The sequence below is a fragment of the Acomys russatus genome, chromosome 32 (assembly GCF_903995435.1).
Source record: "Acomys russatus chromosome 32, mAcoRus1.1, whole genome shotgun sequence".
Taxonomy (NCBI): Eukaryota; Metazoa; Chordata; class Mammalia; order Rodentia; family Muridae; genus Acomys; species Acomys russatus.
Genome location: NC_067168.1, coordinates 3,378,655 through 3,396,748, shown reverse-complemented (window position 1 = coordinate 3,396,748; position 18,094 = coordinate 3,378,655). Strand labels below are relative to the sequence as shown.

General features: G+C 45.0%; 1 protein-coding gene across 2 annotated transcripts in view; it reads right to left on the bottom strand.

Annotated features, from left to right (window-relative positions):
• The window catches only part of Onecut1 (one cut homeobox 1), a 31,063-nt gene that overhangs the window by 7,767 nt on the left and 5,202 nt on the right, over window positions 1–18,094 (bottom strand). The window contains exon 2 of one of the 2 annotated variants that reach the window (XM_051140259.1): window positions 5,300–5,377. The exons of the other annotated variant lie outside the window; for it this stretch is intronic. Coding sequence (XP_050996216.1) covers window positions 5,300–5,377 — 78 coding nt within the window. The remainder of the gene's footprint in view (window positions 1–5,299; window positions 5,378–18,094) is intronic. 2 annotated transcript variants of the gene reach the window in all.

The following is an 18,094-nucleotide window of genomic DNA, read 5'->3' as shown; positions in this document are numbered from 1 at the left end:
GCAGACCCTGTCAAAGGCTGTCAGCCTCTGTGTAAGATGGACACCAGGACAAGCCTGGAGTTCCAGCACTTAGGACACTGAGTTATGGGGACGGTTGAGGGAGGCAAGCCAGGACTACATTACAAGATCCTGTCTCAACCCATTCCCCAACCCGCAAAAGGAATGGATTCTTCTAGAAGTGGGGTGTGGTCATCTCTCAGCTGGGCAGCCCCTCTGTCTCATATTCCCTGGTTTGTCTCACTGTTCTTGTAACACAACCTCAGTATCAGTCCTTAGTCCTGTAGGCAGAGAGAAGCTTGACGCGGGGCAGACTATGAAGAGAAGACCGTTTAGCCTCCGCATGGAAAAGAAGAGATTGGGAGCTGAGGGCTTTACGTGCCCATACCCACACCCACCCCCCCCCACACAATTAAAAAATATTTAAAAAGCCCTTCAATCATCGAGAGCCCAATGATAGGTATGGTTCCACCGCTGCGATGTTTGCTCTACAAGCCAGTCACGATATATAGCTGGCCTGATGAACTACATGCTTAGTTTGCATTTTAGCTTGTGTAGGTCTATTGTGAATTGTAAAATTTATTGATCCACTTTTTATAATTAATAGCTATATTCATAACAACTAAAAATTATAATAAAAAACCCAGAACTATAAAAGCTCAGCTTCCAGGCCAGGGAGACGACTCAGCAGGTAAGCGCTCTCGCTCTACAAGCATGGAGTCCTGGGTCTGGATCCCCAGAACTCACGTAAAAAGATGAGTATGGAGAATGTTCTGCCCATTGGCTAGATCTGGGTAGGGGTTTGAAGTTTATGGCCTGTATTGTCCTTGGCTGGTGCCATAGTTTGAGCGGGACCCCTGGGCCCAAATCTGCCTATCATAATGTTTTTCTTGTAGGTTTCTAGGACCCTCTGGATCCTTCTACTTTGCTATTTTCCCATGCTTCTCTCATCTAGAGTCCCAATAGGATGTCCTCCCCTTTGTCCCAGTCTCCACAGTTGAGTGGAGAGTGGGGTCTGACTTTCACACGTACTCTGGTGCCCCATATTTGACAACGTCCCCTGGAGGGGGAGACCTGGTGGCACTCAGAGGAAGGACAGCAGGCTACCAAGAAGAGACTTGATACCCTATGAGCATATAAAGGGGGAGGAAGTCCCCTTCAGTCACAGTCATAGGGGAGGGGAGTAAGGGGAAAAAAGGAGGGAGGGAGGAATGGGAGGATACAAGGGATGAGCTAACAATTGAGATGTAACAAGAATAAAGTAATAAAGTAAAAAAAAAAAAAAGAAAAGAAAAAGATGAGTATGGCCGCATGTGCCTGCCGCTCCAATGCTGTGGGGTCAGGAGAAGTACTGAAGCTTACTGGGTTGCCAGTCCAGCCTCAGGTTCAGTGAGAGACTGTCTCAAAGGAATAAAGTTCAGGACATCTGATGTCTTTCTCTGTGGATGTGCACAGTCCTGTACACATACGCATAGGCAAAAATATACATTGAAATAATTTCCTATAGTTAGTTTCAAGTAAGTGAAGCTTGCCTTGTTTGGATTTCTGGGAAGATAGCTATATAGCCTTACCATGAATTTCTATAATATTTACTAAAAATGAGCCTTCTGAAGCCCAAGAAGAAAGCTCAATGTCTGTTCTATCTCATTACTCAAGGGTGTTGATAACTATGACCTCAACCAGTCTACTTCGTTCTCCCCCCACCCTCCTACAGCCCATCGTTCCCACCATGCTGCTCACAGGTTGCGCCTAAGCACACCAAATACCTTCTTTGCCTAAGCTCCATCCAGAAGGCCATTTTTTTTTCTTCTTTGCATACAAAGAATTCCTTAGATAGCTAAGGCCAAATTCCAGCATCTTCCTTTCTTTGCACCTTCTCTGTCCCAGGGAAAATTGCTGTTTCCTGTGATGACAGAACTTCTCCCCAATTTAGTTAACTCCCCACCAATCTCTCCCACTATTGTGGAGACAATCTCTTGCATGGAGAAGAAGAAGAAGAAGAAGAAGAAGAAGAAGAAGAAGAAGAAGAAGAAGAAGAAGAAGAAGAAGAAGAAGAAGGCCAGATAACAGCAAAACTAACGTAGAAAGTAGTGACACTAAAGATAAAATTTGATATCAAATTTCAAAAATACTTTTCCTGGACAGTTACTCTTGAAACAAGTAAACACTGCTGAGGGGATATTTCTAATGTGACATTAGACATCAGTGCTTAAGAGCCCTTGTTGCTCTTGCAGCAGACCTGGGTTTGAATTCCAGTACCCTCGCCATAACTTACAACTCTCTAACTTCTCCCCGGTGGATTTGACACTCGCTTCTGGCCTCTGCAGGCACCATGCACACATATGGTGCATACGCACACGTGCAAGCAAAGCGCTCGTACAGGCAAAATAATAAGATAAATAAATCTAAAGAGCAAAGGAAAGGAAAAGGAAGTCAGCTGAGTCCTTGGTGAATGAAGTTGCGACACCCTGAATTAGAAGGTGGTTCGGGGCCCGGCAGGGAACAAGCTGGAAGGGTTGAGATGGAGAAGCAGAAGGCACAGGAGGATGAAGTTGCCTGGAGACCCTGAAGTGAGCTGCGAGCAGAGTGACCACACCTCTTACGGACGATTGGTGTGCAAGTGGAGACTCTGCACCCCTGAAGGGGAAGGTGCACTGTGACCTTCCTTCCTAAGTCTGGAGTGTAACTCATCAATATATCCCTAATTAAACGTAGAGAAGAATATAATTGATTTTTCCCCCTCCTAAGTCAGGGTCTGGTGTAGCTCAGTCTGGCCTCAAGCCTGCTATGTTTCTGAGAATGACTTGAACTTCTGATCCTCCTGCCCCTACTCACTCCCCAGGTGCTGGAATTACTGTGTCCAGTTTATGCATGCCAGAGAACAAACCTAGCTATATCTTTATGCCAAGAATTTATAGATTTATGCACAGCACATACCTACCTCCTTTGTAGTGGAAACCATAACAATAAATGTATGAGATGGTCCCTGGAAAGGAGTCTTGGGGAAATTCAATCTCCATGTGAAGGGATCACATGGTTAATATACTAGGAACACATAAAACTGCCATTTTGCTTCTTTTCTGGCAACTGCGTGTCACTGAACATTTTGCCATTTGTGTCCCTATGGCTACTGGTTCCTTACCTCCATAGGCGACAGTGCCATACTTCAACATGCATCAACATGGAGCTCCTGGGCTCCAGGACAGCCTGCACTCTGCAGGGAGAAAGGCTAGAAGAACCTCCTGGAGTCCTTAGTTGTGGCTAGACATTGGAACCAACTAAGAAGCATCAGAAGCTGGTACCCAGGAGCCAACTCTAGACATGCAATGCACACAGAGGCCCCAGGTGATCCAGGCACATAGCCAAAGCTGAGATGCTCTAGGCCAGCGTTTTTTAGACTTGAGTCATGTGAAGATCCTTCCTGAGCAGATAATGATGGGGCCTGAGGTTATGAACACTACCTTGGATCAGGCACTTCTGATGATGGAAGTTGGGATGCTCAGATCGGCGGCTGGGAGCTGTGCTGGCTTGTGGTACTGGGAACTGAATGCAAGTTCACCATGCTGACAATGCGCTGTACATCTGACCAACAGTCTAGCCTCGAGCTGTGAGGCTTCTCAGAGTTAACTAATGGAGCCTCCCCATCTTGCCAAGATCCTAAGGAGGAGAGAGAGCAGGGAGACTGGAAAGCAGCTTTTCGGGAGGTATATATTTTAGGACCAGGGGATGAAGAGAAGTTTGGTGTGCCCATCACCTACCAGGTTGGCACCAGGTGAACAGGAGGAGCCTACATCACAATTGAAAGCTATGTGTCTCGAGGTTTGGTATATGTTACAATCACTCAGGAGAGTGTTAAAACATGGATGATGAGGATCTATCTCCATGCTTCTGATTCCGAGGGGTTTCTAAGATGCTCCCCAGTGATGCAGGCACATATGTTTCAAAAAAGGCTAGGGAGTTATTTCTATCAAAAGTGGTTAAGCAGGTTTGTTTCCACATGTGCTATGTGACTGAGCAAATGTGTGTGTGTGTATGTGTGTGTGTGTGTGTATGTGTGGGAAAGAGAGAGAGAGAGAGAGAGAGAGAGAGAGAGAGAGAGAGAGAGAGGGAGGGAGGGAGGGAGGGAGGGAGAGGGAGAGGGAGAGGGAGAGACAGACAGATAGACAGAGACAGAGACACACAGACACACAGACACACAGACAGAGACAGAGACATACAGAGAGAGGCTTCTGACCATAGACTTAAGAATATACAAATAGGGCATGAAGACAGGCAAACAAACAAACAAACAAACAAACAAACAAACAAACCCTCTCAGGAATATTTCACAATTGTGTGGGTAAAATCATTGGTATGAACTTGTGATTTTATACACACGCACACACACACACACACACACACACACACACACACACACACACACACACGGCCATGAAGATGGCTCAAAGAATAAAAGAGTTTTCCATCAAGCCTGAAAACCTTAGTTTCATCCCCAGGAGCCACATGATAGAAAGAGAGAACCGATAACTATAAACTGTCCTCTGACCTCTACACAACTGTATCATGTATGTATGCTCAAGAGTACAAACATACACACATAAAAATAAACGCATGTAACACAAATGTAAACCCCAAGTGTGTACACATGTTGTGTAAGTATGAATGTGTCTATGTGTGTCTGTGTGTAATCTCTGTGTAGATACCTGCCAGCTCTATCTGAGTGAGAGAGTGGATAAACAAAGCCGTGCTAATAGCGCATGCACACGCAGTACCCAGCTCTTCTCAGTCTCTAATGCCTTGTCCACCAGCATAAGCCATGGCCCATCAAAGAGGAGATAAACCCAAGGCTTGGGGCACGGAGGGTACCAGATGAACTCGGAATATCTTTTTATGCTGCGGAGTTTTCAAAATAGTGAGAACGTGTCACAGGGCATAGAAGGGGCTCCCATCTGCCAAGTTTGGGACAACATGAGCATCAGAGATACTTAAAAGCAAGTAACATATTGTAAATTGTTGATAAAATGCATGAGTCCATGCCAATAATAAATGAGTGAGAGGGAGAGAGAGAGAAGGCTAGGGACTGCCTGTCCAGCGTGCACAATGCAGAGGGTGGGAAGTCAGACCAAACAAAGATCAACAGGTGCTCAACAGATGGGGGGAGCGTTAAGGAGAAATAGAATATTTGCACTCTCTTAAAGTGCGTCCCATGGATTGCTTTTCAGTTGGAAGGAGGGGAGGGCATGTCCAGTGACTATACAGTGCAGCAATCAGACAACACTTTGGGTAAACAAAACACACTCACCAGGTAAGTGAGGAACCGACAGTTGGGGGCCTCCAGATGTGGTCCTCAGAGAAGGCACACTGCCACCCAGGCCGCTTTCTGGGTAAGAGAGCAGAAGCTCAATGGAAAGACGAGGAAACAACAAAAGCACACACAGGAGAACAGGCGAATTCTAAGGGGGTTGAACACAAGGGTAGCTTGACCGGAGTTCCATTTCCGTTCCTCCCATGGTGGAAGGAGAGACCCATCTTCTGTGTATTGTCCTCTGACCTCCACATAGGTGCCTTGGCATGCTGGCACACACACACACACACACACACACACACACACACGCACGCACGCACGCACACACACACACACACACACGCACACACACACATGCATACACACACATCTACAAATGAACGAACGAATGAATGTAATAAAATAAACTAAAAAAAAAATCAAAAGACAACTGCGTTCTTCAAACCTTCCAGCTTTGTCAAAGACAGAGGAAGACAGAAGAGGAATGTTCCATAGTAAGAGAAGCAAAAGAGCTGCGGCAGCAAAATCGAGACAGAGTTCTGTGCTGGAGAGCCATGCTCTAGGGCCACCGCTGAGCCACCTGACCAAGCAGAGCAGTGGCCATGCAAGAGATTATCCCTGTGTTCAGGAAAACACTCAAGCATTTTGGGGTGAGAGGGACCATTATGAATGTAGTCTTCCTTCAAGGAAAATAAACCCACACGGGAGGGAAGGGAGCAAGCGTAAAGAAAAGAGGACGCTGACCAGTGGCCAGTGCCCACAGCTGAGGAGGGCACCCTGGCGGCCTTGGTTCTGTTTATCTTTGCATATTTTCAAGGAATGAAATGAGTTCCAAATGGAAATGTAAACAGCTTCTGTGCTTTTGAATGGTGTTTAAGGACATGGAGGCATGCTTGATGGTAAATACTCTATCAGCTTGATTTTGTAATAAAATAAAAACTTGGGGTATTTCTTATTTTAGGCACCTTTATTTTTATTGCATTTGTTTGTTCGTTTGCTTACCGTGTGTTTGTATGTGTGTGAGTGTACGTGTGCAAGTGGAGGTCAGAGGACAACTTGGGGAAGCTGGTTCTCTCTTCCCACCATGAGGGTCCGGGAGATTGAACTCAGGTCATCAGGCTTGTGGCAAGTGCCCACTGTTTTATGTACACACACACACACACACACACACACACACACACACACACACACACACACACACACATATATATGCCATTAAAAAAACATGGGATACAGAGGTTGGGGAGGACTGGAGCAAAAACAGTGTCTTCTGGTCCCAACAGGAACTCTGCAGTCATGAGCCCATGGCAGCAGTGCCTACTGAGGTAAGGCCTACACAAGATCAACCAGTGAGCATCCCAGCTAGAGTGTGAAGGGGTTCGTGAGCCCCCACCCTTAACTGAGGAGCTGTTGATTGTTGATGGCTTCTAGCAGATGGAGAGTCAGTTTTCCTTAAGTGTGGAGTCCCTGGTGGCTTTACACCCATGAATATGTGGGTAGCATAAACTGGACTCAGTGGGCTGATGTTTCTAATAGAGACCATGAAGCTGGGAGGGTAAGCAGAGGGAGGGGAGTCTGGGAGGAGTTAGGGGGAACTGTGTGAATATGATCAAAATGCAATGTATAAAATTCACAAGGAATTACCAATATTATAGGTTTTTTTTTTTTTTAACCGAGAAGGAAATAAACCGGTATGTAGTTATTTAGTATTTAGATATAGAATAATGAGCAGTTTTATTCTGTTTCCTTGTCATAATTTTGTATTTTCTAAAGTTTCTCCGTGGGTACCAAATCTTCGGTTAAAGCTTCATGTGTAACGCGCTTCAGGCTGCTGGGTCATTCGATAACAGCAAGATCGAGCGAAATCCCGGAACACAGTGACATATTCAAGGATAGGAATGCTTACTGGAGCAGGCATGTGAGTTATGATACTTCTAAAATATAAAGCCATAAAACTTTATTTCCCTGAGCAGTTTATAGACCAATGTAAGTGTCTAAAAATAGGAGATTGATTAAATAAATTATAGCACAACTATAAAATAGAAGATTCATAAATGTTTTCTGGCATTGAGTGCTCTGGGAGCAAAGGCATAGTGTGTGCTTCATCTGCTGTCTTGAGGATTCTGAGTGTCCTATCTCTACATGGATATTGCATGAATGAATGAATGAATGAATGCTACTCATAATAGTTTGGGAAAGAGTAATGGTGGAGTTCTTAGGGATTATTATGACCTCTGTTATTTTGTACTTCACCATAATACAAAATATTTTCATTCAAAAAATTTATTGTTAGTTATATGTATTAATTTTTATTTTTAATTATATGCATTCTTATGTACCTCTGTGTGTATGTGGGCATGTATGTGCATGTGGATGCAGTGCCTACGGAGGCCAGTATGAAGGCATTAGAGTCCCTGGAGCTTGAGTTACAGGTGGCTGTCAGTCAGTTGACCTGAGTGCTGGTCAACTGAGTGCTAGAAGTTCAACTCCTCTCTGCAAGAGCAGTGGGCTCTCTTAACCTGTTAGCCATCTCTTCAGCCCCCGAATCGCTTTTCAAAGATGACTTTGAGTAAAGGAAATCTCCGTTGACGTTGGGACCACTTTTCAACTCCCTTGAGCATGGCCACCCTGTACTGCTTCTCTGCGTTGTCACTCAGTCTGCCTCACTGGCACACTGCCCAATGTGGAAATAAGCATTTCTAGAGAGGCAGCTGTCAGCCAAAAGAATTAAAGCAAGAAGCAGTCTCCATTTTCCCTAGAAATTTACAGTTTGGGAGATGAAAAAGCCTTTAATTATTTACAAAAAAGACCATCCACCCTTCTCTCTTCTTTCTGTCTCTGTCTCTCTCTGTGTCTCTCTGTCTCTGTGTCTGTCTGTCTGTCTGTCTGTCTCTCTCTCTCTCTCACACACATACACACACACACACACACACAGAGAGAGAGAGAGAGAGAGAGAGAGAGAGAGAGAGAGAGAGAGAGAGAGAGAGAGAGACAGACAGACAGACAGACAGAGACAGAGAGATGAGAGAGAGAGATAGAGAGATAGAGACAAGAGAGACAGAGACAGACAGAGACAGAGAGAGTCACATGCTTTAAAAGCCACATGTTATCTTGGAGAGCACACAAGAATTGGGTCCTAGAAGCTCCCCCTGGTTAACCAGGTTTCAGAAGTACTCCCCATCCCTCTACAGATAACCAACCCTTTTTGTGTGTGAATAGCCTTCCAACCTATTCCTGAAGGGAAAACAATACTGAAATTTAAAATCCTGTATTACTAAATTTAGTATAGAGTACTTGAAAACACACAAAAGTATATTGACAAACATTAACAGGAGAAGGGATTAGGAAGAAAACCATACGCCTACTTATTGTTTAACTTTAAAAATTATGATTATATGACATATATTAAAAATAAATAATTATTGCTTTGGAAATGATTCTTCTTTCAGGTTGGGGCTCATGAGACAACTGTACAAATAACTAGTGTAATGGGCAGTTTTGTGAACTAGACTCAAGCTAGGGTCACCTGGGAAGAAGAACAGCAGTGGAGAAAATTTCTCTGTGAGATCAGCCTGTAGGCAAGTCTACAGGAAATTCTCTTGATTGTCCAGCCTAGTGTGAGCACCCCTGGCCAGGCGGTCCTAGGTTCTGTCAGAAAGCAGGCCGAGCAATCTATCTGTGGTAAGCAGTAAGCAGCACTCTGCCATGGCCTCTATTTCAGTTTCTGCCTATAATTCCTACCTTGACGTTCCTTTGTGATGGACTGTAAGCTGTAAGGTAAGATAAACCATTTTCTCCCCCAAGTTGCTTATCATATAAGCTGGACTGGCCTGGAACTCACAGAGATCTGGCTGCCTCTGCCTCCTGGGTGCTGGGATTAAAGGCATGCGCATCACCATGCCTGGCTCCCAGTTTGGTTTTGGTCAGTATTTTATCACAGCAATAGAAAGCAAACTAAGACCACCAGATTAAAGAAAAGCAGGATTCTCTTTCTGGTGAAATGACACTGGTGTTCAGTGTGCTGTTCCCAGTACAGGCTGACTAACAGTCTGACCAAGGCACACCAAACTTGCCCACCCCCCTGGCCTGCACTTAGTGCCTTTTCTCATGTCTTGGCCAACAGATTGGTCCCCTGTTCTTGGGATTACTTCTGTTTGTCTAACAACAGGGATGAGTAGGTTTGACCCCTTACACATTGATTCTTTAGGGATCCAGTGTTCTTGGAGGCAGTAATTGGCTGGGGTGGGGGGTGGGGCTGGGGGTAGGGGAGGACTGACTACCACACCATAACAGTTGCTCTGTGGGTAAAGGTTTACCCACGTGCCCAGCTTCCCAAGGCAGGATCACAGGGGTTAGTCCACACCAGACCCACTCCCAGGATGCCTGCTCCATTTTATTTTAAAAGTATCTTTCAATTTTACCCCAAACCCCCACACACATTTGCAGTTTGCAGAGCATCTAAGCTACTATTCAATTGTTTGTTTACCCACTCCCATGCCAGCAGGCTTTCAAAAGCACAAAAACTGGTCATTATTTCACAACTGGCCACAGCTGCCTTTAGGCCCTGCTGTCCGAGGCTCTTAGTCTGCTCACACACAAAGTCTCCCATCAGTACTTTTAAGGTTCCTCTTTTGTGTCCATGTGCTTAGCCCAGTGCCTGGTGCATGAGAGTCCCCAGGCACTCAGTGCTTGGACAAATGAAGGACTAGGAACATGCTGAAGGATTGGCTCTAGTCCTTCTCAGACTTTACACGTATAGGAACCTCCTGGGGGATGCTGTGAGAATACAGATTCAGATGTAGGGAGTCAGGGCTGATCCCAGAGTTCCCAGGTGGTGCTGATGCTGCTGGTCTTTGAACCTCACTCAGAGAAGAAAGGATGCACTGAATCAAGATGGCTTTCAAGTTGGAAGAGTGTGTACCCAGAATTAGCCATTCTTATGGGGGGGGGGTGTCTTGAAATCTTGAGTGAACTTCAGAATTGAAAGAGATGAAAAGAAGGCAGAGATTTTTATATACATACCGTGTGCACACTGAGCAAGGCTATGGACCAGTCACTGTTAAATCCCCAGCACCAGCTTTTGAAAACCCAGGGACTTAGGTAGCTCTGCTGGCCTTCAACTCCTTCCTGACCCTCTTGTCTCAGCTCTAGACTACAGGGGTTGCAGGTATGCACCACTACACCAAGCTGCACCTGGGAATCTCCCAATGCATATCCTCTTCTCCTCTTTGCACCAGTTTGATTTTTCTCTCCTGGAGGAATGTGAAATGCATAGTGCTTATCTCTCCATCACTGAAACCAGAGCCTGGCAGATGCTTTTGTTGCTGGTGGGAAGATGTTGCTGAGCTGGGGGAAGAGAGAAGTTCAGAACCAAGACATCCTCAGAGAACAAAAGGTATGGGTAGCTCTTGCCTATAGTCCCAGGTATTGGGTAGGTGAGGACAGGAAGACCAGAGGTTCGAGGCTAGCCTTGACTGCAGAGTGAGTCGGAAACAGAGGGATTTTAGCCAGGGTTGCATGCGTTTTGCTCCTGCTGCCCTGAGTTCAGACTTAAGCCTGTCTGGTTCCCTAGACCTTTAGAAGCACTCTTTTGCTACACCTGGACTTCTTCCTGCAATGCACATTGAGCTCCCGGAAGAAACAAATGGGCAGAGTGTTGTCTCCCGCTACTAGACCTAGTTCTTGGGCACCTGTGCAGGTCCGCCCTTTGGGTCAGTCCTGAGTGGACTGCGCCGGACCTTCTGTCTCTCCTCATATTGACTACTGTTCCCTGACAAAGCTGGTATCTGGTAAGGACCAAGTCATGCTAAAATGACAATACAGAATGCTCAGGGTTGATTTGAATAAAAGTGGGTTAGGGAACCAGACCAAACAAACAAACAAGCAAACAAACAAAACCACCTTAAACAACAACCTCTCCAAACCACCACCTTCTTCCTCAATGTTTAAACTATTGAATATTTAATGTTGTCAAAAAAGACTATGTATCACGTGTATACGATCTGAAAAGGTGACAAAATGAGCTCTTAAACTCATCCCCCACACAGCAGGAGAATTTGAGCCCAACTACTGTATAAAGACACAGGGAATTCATGCCTTTTCTTTGTGTGATGCTAGAGACACAACCAAGGGCTTGCTTAGACTCGAAGCACTCTACCACTACTGAGCCGTGCCCACGCCCCCACGCCCCGCCTCCCGTCATCCATCATTTATCTACCATCTTCTATCTATCTTCTATTGTCTGTCTGTCTATCTATTCACCTACTGTCTTCTACCCACCTTCTACCTATGCATCTACCCATCCATCTATCTATCTTCTTTCGGATCTATCTATCATCTATTTATTTTAATTACCTTTTGAGTCCTTTCTATGTAACCCCAGCTGGTCTTGAATTCATGATTTTCTCTGTGTAGTCCTGGCTTCCTGGAACTTGCTCTGTAGACCAGGCTGGCCTCGAACTCAGAGGTCCACCTGCCTTTGTCTCCTGAGTGTTGGGATTAAAGGCATGCGCCACCCCTGCCTACCTCCATTAGTGTTTTAAAAAGAAGAAAGAAGAGTTTGTATTGTGTATCCATACATATCTCTAAACATACTTGTTTGGCCTTGCTTACTTTTGAATTTTGCCCTCTATGAGAACATTCTGATTCATACATTTGGGCTATCTAGTTTTTCTTTGCTTTTCGGAATAAAGTTTCCAGTAACAGTCTTTTCACGTTTCCAGGAATGCCGTGAGTTTAGAATTATACAAAAGAGTAGAGTTTCTAGACACGTGTGGACCCATGGCTATATGACGATGGCAAATTTTTATAGCCAAGACGCTAGCTTGTGCTCCCACAGTGGTGCATAGGTAGTGTGTATGTGTCCGTGATAACCCGTGCTGTCCCTCTCAGCTTGTGTCACTGGCTTCTGGAACACAGGAAGTGGAACCCTACAGGCAGTACTTCTGTGGCAGGAAGCTATGTTGCCAACTGCATGGGCCGTTACTTCCTGACCACCTGACTGGAGAGGCGAGCCTGAGCACTGCCGTCCAGACTGAGCCAAGCACTCCATATCTTGTCTAATCCTAATCTAGGTGGACAGGACACTCAATGCATACAGAAGAGGAAGGTGCCCACTGGGCTTTGCCATGGTTGCACAGTCATGATAGCAGGCGATCAATGGCAGAATGAAACCCGGAAGGGACCTGAAGGCCAAATCCTTCATTTTACGTTTAAGGAGGTGGAGGCTCAGAAAGGTTAAATTACTTGACAAGGTCTAAGAGCTGATTACTGCATGAACCTTTCTCTAGGGCACTTGATTCTTAATCTAGAGTTGCCTGCTCCTAGTAATTTAAGGCAGAATGATGTCATATATGAATTTATCATAGAATTAATAAAATATTATATTAAAAAGACAGTGTGATGTGATTCATAATGACCTTAAATATTCAAGTAATCGATTTATTTTTAAAAGTAGTTGTTTAACTTAGCCGGCTGATGAATTGGATAGCGTTCACTCCTTTGCTTATGGTGTGTTCACAGGAGTAGCAGTCAATGCGATGAATAGGAGACAGAGACAACCTCCTCAATTATGGTTTCAATATGCAAATTTAACTGCACTAAAAGACACAGGTCTCTTGAGGAAAATAACCCCCCAATTATCTCATTGATGATTCTTATTCTTGGATCACCTCCCCAGTAAAATGTGAGGTAGGGGTGTGTGTGTGTGTGTGTGTGTGTGTGTGTGTGTGTGTGTGTGTGTGTGTAAAGAAAACTTCAAATTCACTACATTGTTTCAATTCGTCTCTCTTTTATGAACACTCATAATTAAGCTATCCTAAAGCACTGGAGACCATGAGATTATGGTGGGAAAGCCCCAGTGAAATTCTTTAAAACGTAAGACTATTTTACACTGGGATGTGGAAAACTAATTGAAAAGAGACCATTTCATAGCAGAGATACTTAGTGCTCTCCAAGTGAGTGTAGTAATTGATCATGCAGAAGACTCTGACCCACTCACTACAGGAAAAAGGATCAAACCGAGCAAGGGACGCTTAGCGACAGGCAGAGTGTGTGTACGGGAAGTGGCTCCCACATAAGCCAGGGGAAATGCTGGCTTATGTCTGCCTTGGGAATCCTGTCTCTCCACTCTTTCATCTCTACTCCAAAGAGCCATTATCTATTTGAAATATTTCCTCAGGGCTGGAGACAGAACTGAGTTTGTCCTCAAATGCTTGAGCACTCTGAACTTGATCCCCAGCACCACATACGTAGGGCATATGGCATACCCCAGAACTCAGGGGGTGGAGGCAGGAGGATCAGAAGTTCAAGGTCACCAAGTTCAAAACCAGCCTGGAATATATAAGATCCTGTTTGTTTGTTTGTTTGTTTCTTGTTTTTTTTTTTTGTTTTTATGTTTACGTTTAACAACGTCTCTGGTAAGAATACAAAAGCCTTCTGTGTCCAGGCCTTGTTCAATCTGAGGATAAGGTTTACCAGGTTTTTATTACTTTGTGGTGAGGACTTTGGAGGGAGAGAGCACCTAGTGGTATTGCCCAAGAATGCCAACTATACTGTACTGAATCACTTCTTGTCCAAGTTTTCCTCCTGGCAGTCATTTTAATCAGCACTTCTCCTATTTAATGAGCTTGTAGAGCCATTACATAATCACCCAGCATGCCAGATTAATGATGAAAAGAGGAACTGATTTTTCCAGCTGCATCATTTGAAGTAAACGTTAACTTTCTTTCTGGGTCCTTCGTCTAACAGCATTAGCGTGACAAATATGTCTTTCTCTAGCATAAGTAATTAGAATTTAATCACTTTAACTGCATCTTAATTACCCCAAATGAATTGAAAGGACATTTAATAGCAAAGATTAAATTGCCTTAATGAACGATTTTTGTGACTCCATCAATACTGGAATCACAGTGGCCGCTCCTCACCCACTCAAGGCGCCTGCGCTGAGATACACGGTCACTAGGTGGCACGCTTCGCACGCTGTATATTTAACCTGCCCCGCTAGGTGGCACACTTCGCACACTTGTGTATTTAATCTGCCCACCTCCCCTCCCAATTCCTGTGTTCAAGAAGGCAAGAGGAAAAGAAAATGAAAACACATAGTTTGTTGTGTTCTTCTGGCAACCTCTCTTTGGGACCACGAAACCACCATCAAATGTTAAAAGTAAGGAGTGATTGCATAAACTGCCCATTCTCTTTACCCTATGACGTATACAAAGAATGAAGGGTGGCAGGCACATGAGTGCCTGATGAAAACTTGGCTGCTCTTGGAGAATTGCCAACATACATGTAGAGCTTTTGTCAGTTTTCACTCCCCCGCCACCCCCCCTCTCTCTCTTTGTGTGTGTGTGTGTGTGTGTGTGTGTGTGTGTGTGTGTGCAGAGTCCTAAAATATCAGTACCAAGCAAATTTTGGAAGAGCAGAGCCAAAGGCATATGAGAACATCACCCTTGGAAGCACGGGTGGCCTTGGGCCTTTGAGCCTTCCCAAGGCATGGGTCCCAGAGGGCCAGGCTTACCCACAGAGCACATCTAATGAGATGGGCCTTCCCTATCAATAATTGTTTAAGCAAAACAGTGGATAGAGAGATGTGGGCTTCATGTCTGTTGCCACTCTGGTTGTTTCTTTGGAGCAGAGCAGTTAAAAGAAATCATGCTTATATATTTGAAAAGGAAGAATTGTTACAAAAACTTTCCTCGAGAACCTGAGATTAAAATATTTACTCTGTGATTTCAAGAGCTTTATGAGGCAGAGAACTTGTTAAATAGATGCTTAAAGCAGTGAACTCCATATTCTGGGTGCATTGACTGTGATCTGGAAATAACAACAGAAGCTGTTAGTGGAGGCCAGGGCCTTTAAATTTGGGGAAACTGAGTCCAGGGCATCAGTATCTTCTAGTGGAGTAGCCAGAGACAAATTAACCCCACTGCAGAAAGCAGCCTAGAAAGCCAAGGTAACTACCACACATCACATAGGCCCCCAGGCCCGTATGCACATTAAGATCACCTGGGAGCCTGGGCCACACCCCATTCAATTAGATTGGACTATCTGGGGTTGCAGCCAGACATTAGTTGTTTAAGTCTCTAAGTGATTTTCCACTGGAGTGAGACTTATGAGCCATCGGCGTAGGCAAGGAGTATTAAGTGGGGGACGTCTACCACAGCATGCAATACACACAATGTGAAGAACCAAATTAAAATCTCTCCTCATTTACTAGTATGACAAACCCAGTGAATTGTCCTCTGGACTTGAGCTCTGCCCAGCTGTTCTTTTATTAGATCGACACCTTAAGTGAACAGAAATGTTGTAGAAGCTATTTGTTCCATTGTAACATCTTTAGGGAGAAACATGATAGAACAGTAAGACTCTGATGCATATTTGTATGTTTGTGTCAATTAGATTGTCACATGGCTGGCCTGGTGACCTGTCACCTTAGCAAGAAAGTAAGCTTTATCAGAGTGAATATACTTGTTTAAAAAAAAAACCTGTAAAATGGGTGAGATAGGAATGTATGATTGTGTACTAAACTCACTTACATTAGAAACAAGATTTTCCTCCTTAATGGGCTGTGAGGCTGATATTTTTCATGTAGGAATAACATGGTTGTCTTCTGAAGATGCCCACTCATCTTATTCAAATGTCAGCACACAGAAAATGATCTGTGATGCATATGGGCTGATCTTTTTTCAAAAATTAAAAATGGATTCTATAACAAGCATAACTTCATAAGATCTTTCTGTAGCTACCCTAGGTTGGATGCCATTCGTTTTTGTCAAAATGTGCAAGTCTTAGCATTTAAACAGGGTCTGAAATGAAGCTTGTTGTTTCACCTTCAATTCACTAGGGTTGAGTTACAAAAATGAACATATGTTGAAAGACTCCATTGTATGCAGCTTACTGGAGAACTCTGAGCATTATCACTTCAAGGACATGGCCGCCGCTACCTACGATAGCCGAGGAGTGAGACACCTGGGAACCTCCTTCTAAATTACCTACAGCCATTAGAGTTGACTATTTCCTCTTCTTTACAAGGAAACCGAGAATGGATTTTACCGGTATGCCCTGTAAGAACTGTTGCTCGGGAGAACTTTGGGGACCAGTGTGTTTGATTAGCTGAATTTGCCACGGATGTGGAAGATGATGACATCAAACAGCTAGTGTAACAACCTCCTTAAAGACCTCGTAGATTAGAGATGACTATAGATTTTCCCCAGCACGGATCAAAGGGACTGAATTGAACGTTTTAGCTTAATGATCCAACTCCTGTCACACCCACGGGGACGAAAATTCCAATTTTGTATGCTGGTGTGCACGTGCCATGCCACGTAGGAACAAACCAATCAACACCCAATCTTTGACCACGACGGTTTTGATCTTTTCGACGACCCAACAGGGCCAGTGTTTATTCCTGGAGAGACCTTCCGCACTCACAAACTTCGGAATATTAGCTATTAATGTTTCTTTGTTGCAGCACGGGATCCTGTAAGCATCCTAACTGCGTTTTCGAGAACTGCTTTTTAGGCCGCGCCAAGTGGCGGGGCTCTGTCCAGGGTCCTGACTCTGGGCTCCGGTTCCATGCTTGCAGGCTCCCACAGCCCTTTGACTTACCCCACGGGAGGGGAAAACAAAGGCTTTCAAGCTTACTGCCTGGGGGTAGCCTTCTGACTCACTCAGGCCAGTTTTCTGGGAAGCAAATAAAACAAAGGAATTGTTAATCTGTGCAGACCATTCTGGCCCCACACTCTGACTTCAGACCGCCAGGGTCACCTCTGCAACTCATCGCTCCTCTCAGGTAAAAAACAAAACGTCAGAGAGCATAAGTCCGGCATAGGATCGAAGCATTCACCTTTTCTGGGTAGGTTAGAATTCTGGATGTAATTGGTAAGGAAGGAAATCGTATCGCCCTTGAGGCTTTTCTTAGGCATCGTCTTCCTCCTCCACACCTTCCTATTACTGCTTAGAAAACCTTTAGGATAAGGAGGTTCTAAAAACAAAGCCTCGGCGGGCACATCTATCCCCTGTCCCCCGCCAGGTGGCCACTAGGGGGAGCACGCAGCGTCCTCCGTTTAGCAACCCCAGCTGCTGCAAAGCAAACCTAGGTTCCGAAGTCCGGGAGAGAAGCCCGGTCATCTCTGCCTCTGCCCCGGCTCGCAGAGGGCAGAAAGCTTCGAAGATAGTCACGTTGCCGGCTTGGGATGGCATACCTGTACTATCGGTAATGTCCTCTATGTCAGGTGTAAGCGGCTGGCTCTGGAGTGACCCAGTACCCTGGCCCCTGGACATAGACTGGAAATGACACACAGGATTATCTAATGATCTCCAGGCTACATTTTGGGGAGACAGAGATAGGTGGGCACCTTCCGAAGATGCCATAGGGTTTGTTTCTGGTGGGCGTTCTCTCTGTGCGGCCCACAAAGTCACCACATCACAGCCACCAGGTCTAAGCAGGCTTAGCCCTCTACAAAAACTACAATCGCTAATTATCACCACAGGCACAACTCTCAATCTCACTGCACTTTCTCTCTTCCTGGCATGTCGGTTCCCCCAACGAAAAATACACAAAGGTAACTATTAGCTCACCGAGGGGGATAGAATCTGTGAGAAAGATAACCTCTCAGAGCCTTCTGGTGACTGTCCCTAAGTCTTTTTGACTTCACATTCGGTGTGTGTGTGTGTGTGTGTGTGTGTGTCTGTGTGTGTGTGTTGTTCGTACACGACTGCCCCAGTTCACCCCACCGTTCATCCCCGGAGGCTCTGGGACTCTCGGTCGCCTCCTGATAACGAGTTATCCCG